General features: G+C 30.2%; 1 protein-coding gene across 4 annotated transcripts in view; it reads right to left on the bottom strand.

Moving 5' to 3' along the window:
- LOC111682351 (E3 ubiquitin-protein ligase UBR1) overlaps positions 1-12,213 on the bottom strand; it is a 33,031-nt gene that overhangs the window by 7,671 nt on the left and 13,147 nt on the right. For 3 of the 4 annotated variants that reach the window (XM_046945706.1, XM_046945708.1, XM_046945707.1), the window contains exons 3-6: positions 5,234-5,248; positions 3,621-3,680; positions 2,883-3,217; positions 13-1,485 (exon numbers count right to left, since the gene is read on the bottom strand). In XM_046945706.1, the coding sequence (XP_046801662.1) occupies positions 13-1,485; positions 2,883-3,217; positions 3,621-3,680; positions 5,234-5,248 (1,883 nt within the window). The remainder of the gene's footprint in view (positions 1-12; positions 1,486-2,882; positions 3,218-3,620; positions 3,681-5,233; positions 5,249-12,213) is intronic. The other variant, XM_046945709.1, reaches the window with a different exon arrangement.

Raw genomic sequence — 12,213 nt, 5'->3', positions numbered from 1 at the left:
CCTTTAACCCACCTGTGCAATCAAGACTTGAGTACAGAGTATCGGTTCCATAATCTCTTCGGGTGTGCGTTTTAAACTGGTTACCAAATCGAAATTTAAACCATATTGACCCAAATGTAAATAGATGCCAGCAAAGAATCTGGATAGAGGCAAGTGAATAGACACTGGTTTTGAGGCGACATCATAAACTAAACATTTAGCTACATGCCAGGCTACCGATTTGGGTTCCACCTTTGCTTGACTAACAATAAAACCATTTTGCAATAGATTACGCATAACCATTTGATAGAGTTTAACCAAAACTTCTTTATCGGTGGCACACCATTCCAAGACCAATGAAATGGTATTGGCCAATTTAATGTGCAAATTAAAAGCACATTCCCATTCTGGCTCATAGTCCATGTGTTGACCCGTTTGTCTTGTAACCGATTCCATGCCCTGCATAACATTCAGTACACGCAGCAAAGCTTTGCAGCCTTCGATGAAGCCCTCACGCAATTCGCTGGTCCAAACATCTGGCTTAAAGCTTAAAATATAACGCAAATCGTATAGAATATAGGCGGCCCTTTTGAAATGATTCAATGTGGCAGCACTTTTGGAAAAGTGTAGAGTTTTATTTTGCATATAATCCTCTATGGATTTGTGATAGAACGTATGCAGTAGTTTAAAGAATATACCCTCATGGGCAATAAGATAATGAGCGATACTTGGTACCGTAAACAGCTGAACACTTAGTGATACAATGGAAAATGAATGATCGTGATCATCACTTATAAAGTCTTGTACAATGGTGGCATAGTTCTTAGAGAATTCTTGAGCCAAAGCCATTTTATTGTCGTACTCCATTAACATGCCCGATATTAAGAGACGATGCCAACAAGTACGTGCCGTCTTCCATAGGGCCACATCATATTCCAATATATGTCGTATACAATACGGAGCCTTTTTATCCATTATGATGCGGGCAAATATCTGACGAAATGTACTGTGACGTACTAAAAACTCCTGAAACCAGGTGAGTAATTGCAAAGCGAACTGTTGACAGGCAACAGCTCTTATGTGCAACACAGACACCCTCAACGATTGATTAGCTCTACTATGTGGCATTGGCATATTGGGTGGTACCGACTGCTTTTCAATTGCCTCTTTTAGGGCATTACACTCACCAAACGAATCACACTTGACGACGGCACGTCCTTCGCGATCAATACTCGCCACAATTTCGGTGGCCTCTTTCTGTTGAACTTTGGCGATTTTCGTTAGAGTCTGTATGACCTGATCGAATGTATGAGATTCGTCATTATAGAGAACGGTACAGAAATAATCATCACCCGCTCCATCGCCATCTAAACATTCGAGACTAGCTTTAGATTCAATTTCCAGGTAATTAACACAAAACGAGAGTATGGCTTTGAAGGCGATTTCACAGCGTTCTTTAATGGCATCTGTTATAATGGTACTGCTGGAACTGTTTTCCTTGCCCCGCTGAAATTGAGAAGATGGGAATAGATTTATTTAGTTAATTTTGAAAATATTAAAAAAGAGAGACAATTTTGAAAATTTTAAAATAAATCTCTCTAAAAAAGAGAATTTTGAAATTTCTCTACAAAACAATTCCCTATTATGAGAGAATTTCAAAAATCTGTATTAAAAGAGAGAATTTAGAAAATTCTCTATAAAAAGACAGAATTTCAAAAATTCTCTATTAAAAGACAGAATTTTAAAAATTCTCTATAAAAAAGAAAGAATTTTAATAATTCTCTATAAAAAAGAGAGAATTTCGAAAATTCTCTATAAAATGAGAGAATTCCGAAAAAACTCTATAAAAAGAGAGAATTTTGAGACTTCTCTATAAAAAGAGAGAATTTCGAAAATTCCTTATAAAAAGAGAGAATTCCGAAAAAAACTCTATAAAAAGAGAGAATTCCGAAAAAAAACTCTATAAAAAGAGAGAATTTCGGAAATCCACTATAAAAAGAGGGAATTTCGGAAATCTACTATAAAAAGAGAGATTTTCAGAAATTCTCTATAAAAGAAATGATTTTTTAAATTCTCTTTAAAAGGAAAGAATTAAGACAGACTTTCGAAATAAAAAGAGAGAATTTTGAAAATTCTATATTTAAAAAGAGAAAGATTTTCGAAAATTCTATTTGAAAAAGGAGAACTCTTTTAATAAAGAGAAAATTTAGAAAAAAATAGTGTATTTTAAAAATTCCCTATAAAAAGTGAGATTTTCGAAAATTCTTTTAAAAAAGGAGAGAATTTTAAATATTATCTTCCTAAAATTCTATATAAAAAAGGTAGTAAAAATTATCTTAAAAAAGAGAATTTCGAACATATTTCTCAAAATTAGAGAATTTCGAAGATTCTCTTTAAATAGAGAGATTTTAAAAATTCTCTATGAGAGAGAATTTTAAATATTCTCTTTCTAAACTTATAGGGGGGAGTAGAATTATCTTTTAAAAGAGAGAATTTAAATATTTTTCTTCAAAAAGAGAGAATTTTGAAAATTATCTATAAAATTATCCTCATAAAAGAAAAAAATATAATTTTTCTAGGGAGTGAGTAACATTATCTTTTCAAAGAGAGAGTTTCGATATTTCTCTTCAAAAAGAGAAAATTTTGAAAATTATTTATTTATAAGAAGAGAAAATTTCGGAAATCATCTGTAAAAATATTAAAAAAAATAGATTTTCAAAAAGTTGTCTTTTAAAAGAGAGAATTCAATATTTTTATTCAAAAAGAGAAAATTTCGAAAATTATTTATAAAAAGAGAGAATTTTCGAAATCATCTGTAAAAAGAAAAACTTTTCTATAAAAAATACAAATTTTCAAAAATTCTTTGTAAAAGTTTATGAAAAAAAATCACCTTTTCAACTTACCAAGTGTTCCTCACAATATTGATCCTTCTTCCAAGCCTCAACATCACCACAATCACAACAGCCACCACCACCCGAAGTGGACATTTTATATTTATGATAACGATGTGCAGATTGTTTAAAACAATTAACACACAACACACAGGTGGGATCCATGCCACACTCACGACAACTGTAAGTGGGTTCACCGATTTTAAACACTTTACCACATACCGCCGATGTGGCACCGACGGAGTGTAATTTATCCAAAAGAGATTTAGGATTATCACCCAATATGAATTCGAGAAGAACATCGATAATGCCTTCTTTAGCACCAGCCTCTTTAAACATACATTTTACTGGAATAGAGTACGAGAGAGAAAAAAAATTTAAAACAGACAAAAATTTTTTTATATTTATTTAACAAATAGAATAAAATTATTAAAATAAATATAAACAAAATACAACGTACGTAGAACATAGTAGATTTATTGTATATATCGTTCACTTAATTTCTTGTTAATATTTTAAAATATCAGTTTTGTTTGTTGTTAATTAACAATTAATATTAAATAATATTTTTTGGCTGCTAAAGCGTTTTTTTTTTTTTACTCACAAATTTGTTATTTAAATGATTAAAAGTTTGTTTAGAAAAAAAATGATAATAAATAAATAAGAAATATTAAAAGCCAATTCATTTAATTATAAAATAATAAAAAAATAAAATAAAATTTTCCAAACCGCATTAAAAACAAAACTTACAAGAACCATCAAATCCTCGTTTATTTTTCAAATTTTTAAATTCTGATAGAACATCTTGCCCTTAAAGATTAATAAAAAAAGCGTAATTTTTGAGGTCAATTAAAAATATATATAAATTGTTTAAAATATTATTATTAAATTTTTTAAAAAAATATGTTTGAAGCTAGTAATGTAAATTAAAAGATTTTGTTCTTTGTAAAAAAACGTTTCCATTCAAAAGTTTGCAAAAATTTTGTTAAAAAAAGATACATTTTCAAAACAAAATGTGTGAGAATTTTCCACTAAAAAAAGAAGAACCCAGGAAAAATTTTAGAACTTGTTCTAGAACGAGTGAAAACAGAACCACTTCAGATTCTTAAACAACAACCTTGGAACTCGTAGTGTCGCCTTTACTTTTGGGAGCCGTTCCTTAGAATATTGTTGTGGTTCTTAAATACTTGTAAATAGTTTTCAAGAAACTAGTTCTTTTTATACATTGCTACTACACTACTTCAATGGAACGCATACTAATTCCAAAACAACTTCTTGGAATCAATTGAAAAATTGTCAAAAAAAATTAAAATTTTAAAAATGTAATTTTATTGAAATAGAAAACGCGTTCATTCAACTGAATTCATCTGAACTACAAGATATTAAAGTGATCCCTTATTGAATGGTACCCAGAGAAGGTATAGTTAGCTGCTAAGTTATATCCTTACAAAAAATATTTTTTTACACGTTTTCTTAAGCTTCCCTGGAACTACATAGTTCCGAGGTTAACAAATTCAAACAAAAATCATTGAAGAAAGAACTAGTTCCACAGAAGCGTTCCAAAGAACAAGTGTCCTTAGAACCAGTTCCGAAGATGACAATTTCGAATAAAAATCATTTGTCTTAACGTCAAAAAAAAAAAAAAAATAGGGAGAAATCCGAAAAGTTTCTATAAAAATACAGAGATTTTCGTAAATTTTCTATTAAATACAAAATTTTGAAAATTTTCTTTAAAAATGGATTGATTTTCGAAAGTTTATCTACAAAATTAGAGAAAATTTTCTATTAAAGAGGACATTTTCTATAAAAATAAACAGAATTTAAAAAATTTATATAAAATAAGAGAAATTTTATAAAATTTTATAAAATTTTCTATAAAAAAATTAAAAAAAAAAAAACATTATGAAATAGAAAACTACAAAAATTTTTTATGAAATAGAGAATGAAATGAAAATTTGGTTTAAAAATGGAATGAAAAATATATAAAATTTTCTTTTAAAATGGAGAAAACTTTTCTTTTAAAATGGAAAGAATTTTAAAAATTTTCAAAAAAAAAAAGGAATTTCAAAAATGTTCATTAAAAAAGAAGAAAATTTCGAAAAAGTTTCTTTTAAAAAGAGAAAATTTCGAAAAACTTTCTTTTAAATAGAGAAAGTTTAAAAAAAATATTCTATAAAACTAGAGAATTTTCTATAAATTTCCCAAACAAAAATCTATAAAGAAAAAAATTCTGATTAAATTTTACTAAACTTTAGCTGGGTTTCCATTAGTTGTCCTTATGACTTTTTGAATATATTTTAACTTTTATATATAAAAAAAATACTTTCCTTATTGATAATGAAAACTTTGATGGTAATACTTACAGCTTCTAGCGGAATCTGAAATAAAAATAAAGAAATATTATTAATAAGAAATTCATTTTTTTAAATTATAACTTTAAATTATAAATATTTTTTGGAATATGTTTTAAGGCAATTGGCATTGGACTCGACATGCTGCTGTCATGCTTCCATTTTGGCGCTTAAAGGCAAACACAACCTGCTATTAAGTCTTTATCTGATGTCTACACGACATCCAGGTTGATTTGCGAATGTGGGAAGTCTCTTGACGAGATCGCGAATCATTCGTGCCTAAAACTTCTCTGGGTATTTTGTCAATTTATTGTTTTCGGAAATAGAAAAGCGGAGGAACTAGCAAAAACTGATTCCAACCTTTACACAGGGGACACTGACACATTAGTTTGTGTCTGTTCAACATCAAGAATGATATAGCCCCTCCATGAGGAGCAAAGATTTTTTTTAGAGGGAAATTTCTAGGATGAGACTACTTATACTGGTAGTCATCCTAACAGGATACTGTACACTGTGCATGCAAGAAAACTAACCCTCACACTTAATAAAGTTTTTGATGGTTTATTGTATGAATTTTGTATGGAAAATGTGTGTAATAAACCTAAAATAAACGATTAATATCTTAATGAATACGTACGTAAATCTTTCACGCAATTACTATTACAGGAGTTGTGAAAGTGAGAAGAGGAAAACGTAGAACACTTTCTCTGTCTCTGCCCTGCCTTGTCAAATATCAGGACTGAGTTTCTAGACAGTCCAATATTGCAAGAACTTGCGTCTCTATCTAATATAAACATATATAACATAGAATCGTTTATTCGTGCCTTTGGCTGGTTTAATACCAAGTCAATGACATCAGGATGCGTTACAGGCTGTCAGGACTGAGTTTCTAGACAGTCCAATATTGCAAGTATTAGCTGCTCTCTCACTTGTAAAAGTGAGAAGAGGAAAACGTAAAACACTTCCTCTGTCTCTGCCCTGCCTTGTCAAATATTAGGACGGAGTTTGTAGGCAGTCCAATATTGCAAGGACTAGCTGCTCTATCTAATATAGACATATATAAGATAGAATCATTTATTTGTGCCTCTGGCTGGTTTAATACCAAGTCAATAACAGCAGGATGCGTTACAGGGTGTCACAACGGGACCATTAAGACCCAAGTAAGTCGGTCGATTAGCCGACTGCCTAATAATACAACAAACCCACGACAATCGATTCTTGACACCGTAACGACTCGGAGTTCAGGGAACAACAACCAACCATGTTCAACCTTGCCACACTGTTTTTAGACGTATCGCTGATAGAACAACAACAAGCTAATACGTTGAATTTTATCACGACCTAGTACTTATCGTTAAATAATAAAAGAAAGAGTAGTTGATAGCTGCTGTTTAAAGATAACTTAATTGTAGTATTTAATTTATTTTGATAATAAACAATGCATTTTGTGGTCATAACAAAGAATATGAATCATCTCAAGTAATTTAAATTTTTTTATATATTTTTTATTTGTTTGTGGGTTTGTTTGAAGTCTATAGACGACTGGTAGATTTTCTTGAAATTTTAACAGTACCTTCCTGTATATCTGCAAGGAACTATATGATATTTATTTAATAGCTATTAAAAGCCATATATCTTGGAAACTGGTAAAGATTTTTTTGGATATAATGGGCGGAATGACAATAGTGGGCGTGGCACCTTCCATATTAAGAAAATATTAAATCAGTATATCTCGGAAAATGTAACAGTTTGGTCGGAACCACATAAGTCTCAAAATGATTAGTTAGGATAAAAAGTGGGTGGACTAGTAGAAGTGGGCGTGGCATCTCCCATATTAATAAAATACACAAATTCGTTTATCTTGGAAACTATTAAAAGTTAAAAGCTTTAAATGCTTAGAATAGTGAAGATAGAGATGGAAGAGGAAATAGAAGAGTCTGTACTTGTGGACTAATAAGTGCCTTGATTGAGTATGGCTCGGTGGTCGTAAAACCAGTTACTGTGCCTGACGAAGGCATTAATATTATCCAGTCTTAACCTGGATAGTTCTGACAAATGATCGAATACTCGCTTCCCTAAATATACGAATCGTGTGTTTACTATCGCAGGGCACTGACAGAGAAGATGTTCAATAGATTCCTCCTCCTCTTCATCTTCTACAGAAGTCGTTATGGGGAATACCAAGTCTTCTTGCATGATTTCCAAATAAGCTATGTCCCGTGATGACAGCAACAAGGTGTGGACGGTTTAGTTGCAGAAGATATGACGTGCGTTTACTGTCCAGACTTGGCCATATCTTCCTTGTGCTGATGCAAGTTGGTTCATTACGCCATCTTGTCTCAGAAAGTTCATAAAATTTTCCTTCTATTAGGTTTTTGCAAACTTTTAGCGGTATTCTTCCGCAAAAGATGTCTATGTCCCTATCGGACTTTGATGCTCCTATTTTCGCTAACTGATCAGCAATACAGTTGCCAGTCAAACACCTGTGTCGCTGTAATCATTTGAGCACGATTGTTGAATGTCCCGCATCCTGTTTAAGGATGCCCGGCATTCCTCGACTAGTTTAGATGTAGTATATACACCAATCAGAGATTTGATAGCAGCTTGACTATCGGTACAAGTTTGAATATCTCTGTTTCATATTTTGTAGTACCAGAGCCAATTTGCTGCATTTTTTATGGCTGATAGTTCAGCCTATAGTGGACTACAATTATCCTGTATCCTAAAGTTTATTCTAATTCCAAATTCAGAAATGAAAAAGCCCTCGTTCCCCTTTCTTAGAACCGTCCGTATAAATCAAGATGGTTCTTGGGAAGCTATCTTCCTCCGGTGCAGAGTTTTTGGATATATATAGCCGAAGTCCCTTTGGAGAAAAGGTTTGGGTATGCAATAGTCTTTAAGTCTCTTAAAATTTTCCTAAAACTATTATTGCTTTATCACTGGCAATAATAATTGCATTAGAAACGAAACTAACTTTTGTCTCATAGTTTATAATTAAAACAGTAAATAATAATTTATTATTTTCATGCAATAACCTGGTAACAACACCGGTTTTTTTAATTCGTTATTTTTCTTTTATTATTTGTTGTTTTTTTTAATGGAAAACCATTTAAATAAATAACAAGTTTGATTTTTAATTTTATAATTTTTTGTTGTTATATTTTTTTGCAGTATTTAAAACAAGATAAAAATCAAAAGTGAGTGCAAAGTCTGGGAAAGAGAAAAAAATTAATAAAACAAAAAATATATTTAAATACAATTTTAAACTCACACGCATTCAGGCTGCTGGCAGACACGTTTAGTTTGTTAAGTATTTAAATAATAAATAAAACACTGAAAAGTGTTTAATTAAAAATTATTCAAATCTCGATATTAGACTTTTACACACAACGTGTATGTATATTTAATATAGTTCAAGGTTAATAATATGTGATATACTGTGTATAGATGTGTATAATCTTGATGCGAATTTTGTTTATATTTTGTTATTTTATTATTATTTAATATTAAATGTTATTCACAATACATTAACAACAAATAAAGACAAGTTTGAGTTTTAAACTCAAAACTTTTTTTTACCATCATTTTACAAAAATAAACATTGAGTCACAATTCATATTGATATTAAGAAGTAACGAGTTCTTTTTTATTTTAATATGTAGGAAAAATTTTCAAAAATTTCTCTATTTTTATAGAAAATTTCAAGAGGAAGCTTTCCCAATTTTCTTGCCGGTGTCGGATAGGGTTTGATGATGGACTATCTGTCCTTTCTTTTAGCTTTAGTTTCGCAGGATTGTCCATCACCTGGGAATATTGTATTCTCTGCGGACCAAAAAACCAAAATTTCTAGAAAAAGTTTACCTAATTTTTCTACCGAGTACATCCCCGGGTGTCGGATAGGGTTTGATGATGGACTTTGTTCTTTTTTAGCTTTAGTTTCACTTAAACTGAGCAAAGTTGGATTGTCCACCACCTGAGAATATTGTATTCCCTGTGGACCAAAAATATTAAAAATAAAAAGATAAAAGATACGTTGCCTAAATAAACCTGTACCGGCAGCAAGTGTTAATCTACACGCGAGTAACGTTTCGTCATCATACTGCGATTGTGAGCAAACGACTACTACGAAGGTGGATACCCTGACCTCATGGGTACAGCATGCCATTGTCAAAAACATAGGGATGTAAGAGAATGATGTACTAGAAGAAAGCTCTAAGCTACCTCAGACTTTAATTGTTCATAAGGACTCCCATAACAACACCATTGAAAATGGAAGAAGTAGAGCAAATGGTGAAAGAGGTGAGTAATAGAATAGCTAAACTACCTATTAGTATGAAAAGTCTTTCTGGAGCACAGATAAGGAAGCTGAGAAATAGGCTTGAAGAAATCAAAGGGGTCTCTCACAATATCTAAGAGAATAACGTCTCTCGTGAACTTGACAACTGAGTATAAACCTTCACTTAATACACAGTCGAAGCCAAGTCATATTTTACACAAAGGAAACTTAGAATCATACATAGGACTGAAAGAGAAAGATGTACTCGGAGAGATCTCTAAGCTACTTCAGCCTTTAAATATAGGTGAAAATTCCGACTCTGAATCCTTAGATGATAATAACAATACCATTATAGCAAATCCCAAAAAGGATGAAGTACAGCAAATGGTGAAACAGGTGAGTGATAGCATTGCTAAACTACCTATTACTAAGAAAATACTATCTGGAGTACAGAGTAGGAAGTTAAAAAAGATGCTTCAGGAAATCATAGTTAGTTAATCCAACGACACTTCAAAAGTAAAATCAACCTCTCTCATAAGTTCTAAGGCAAAAAGGATTAGGTCTTACAAGGAGTTGACAACTGAGAATAATTCTAAGAAGTAAAAGAGATCCCTGTTTCCTAACACACAGTCGCAGCCAAGCCATACTACACTCAAAGGAACCGCAGAATCAAAAATTTTTGAAACTTTCTATTTTTTATAGAAAAGTCTTTGAAATTCTCTATTTTTTATATGAAAAATGTTTTGAAATTCTTTATTTTTATAGAAAATATTTTTTTATAAAAAAAAAATTTCGAAATAATATATTTTTATAGAAAATTTTTAAAATTCTCTACTTTTTATAAAAAATTTTCAAAATTCTCTATTTTTAATAGAAAATTTTCAAAATTCTCTATTTTTAATAGAAAATTTTCAAAATTCTCTATTTTTAATAGAAAATTTTCAAAATTCTCTATTTTTTATAGAAAATTTTCAAAATTCTCTATTTTTTATAGAAAATTTTCAAAATTCTCTATTTTTTATAGAAAATTTTCAAAATTCCTCATTTTTTTATAGAAAATTTTCAAAATTCCTCATTTTTTATAGAAAATTTTCAAAATTTTCAAAATTCTCTATTTTTTATAGAAAATTTTCAAAATTCTCTGCTTTTAAAGAAAGTTTTCTCTATTTTTTTTAAGAAAATTTTGATAAAATATACAATTTTCTATTTTTTATAGAAAGTTTTCGAAATTCTCGCTTTTTATATAAAATTTTCAAAGTTCTCTGTTTTGTATGGAAAATTCTCTACTTTTATAGAAAGTTTTCGAAATGCTCTATTTTTAATAGAATTTGTTCAAAATTCTCTATTTCTGATAAAAAAAATTAAATTCTGTATTTTTATTAAAAATTTTCAATAAATTTTTTCTTTGAGAAATCCTTTTTCTATAAAAAATTAAAATTTTCCATTTTCCTAGACAATTTTAGATTTTAATATTCCATTTTTTAAATAAAACTTTAAAAATTTTCTCTTTTTACTAAAAGTTTTTAATAAATTTTTTTGTTTTATTTCACATTTTTCAAAATTCCTTTTCATTAGAAAATTTCACTCTTTTTGTAAAAATATTTTTAAAAATATCTCATTTTTGTAAAGAAATTCCCAAAACATTTGATCAATCTTAACGTTATACTATCACTTACTGAAATAATTGTTATCTCTCAGAATCTGCTTGTGTAGTAATTAAACAAACTGTAGATTTTACTTTTTTTTATAAAAGAATAATAACAAAAACAAGTAAGAAAGTATAGTCGGGCATGGCCGACCATATGATACCCTACACCATGAGTATATTTTTACAATTTTTACTTTTATAATTTTTTTTTTTTTTTTGTAAAGAAACTTTTACGTTGTATATTACCATAATTCCAAAATATTTAAGCCATTTATTGATAAAAAACTAAAATTTCTAAATGAGGCTTTATATAGGTCAAATATGGGCCGATCCTCGGTAAATTTGGGAAAAGGATATATTTCTAAATAACAGTTAGTTTTGTTGAGTTTTATTGCGATACAAATGGTTACAAGTCAATTTTAGACGTTTAAGTCATTTTTTGAAGGGGGGTTTGTATGGGGGCTAGGGTCAAATATAGGCTGATCCGTACGAAAATCTGCAGTATCATTTATACTTATATAAAACTTATTTGTGCCAATTTTTAGAGAGATAACAGAATATTTGGCGTAATTATAGCATAAAAAGTTCAAATCGGGAGGTACGGTTGTATGGGGGCTAAGTGAAATAATGGACCGATTTCAACCATTTTCAATAGGCTTCGTCCTTGTGCCAAAAAACATGCTTGGTCCAAATTTCATCAAATTATCTTAAAAATTGCGGCCTGTACCTTGCGCACAAGGTTTACATGGACAGCCAGCCAGCCAGCCGGACAGACGGACGGACGGATGGACGGACGGACATGTCTTAATCGACTCAAAAAATGATTCTGAATCGATCGGTATACTTTAAGATGGGTATTGGACCAATATTTTTGAAAATATGTTACAAACATCAGCACAAATTTATAATACCCTCCCCACTATAGTGGTGTAGGGTATAAATATAGGTCAAATTGCGATATGCAATGCAGAAAATAAAATAGTACCGACAATAATTAAAACAAAAAAAAAATGGAAACATGATTTTACGCCCGAGGGTTCAATTCACTTTATCTTTATGATCAACAGA

Source organism: Lucilia cuprina, chromosome 3 (genome assembly GCF_022045245.1).
Source record: "Lucilia cuprina isolate Lc7/37 chromosome 3, ASM2204524v1, whole genome shotgun sequence".
Taxonomy (NCBI): domain Eukaryota; kingdom Metazoa; phylum Arthropoda; class Insecta; order Diptera; family Calliphoridae; genus Lucilia; species Lucilia cuprina.
This window is presented reverse-complemented; position numbering and strand designations above follow the sequence as displayed.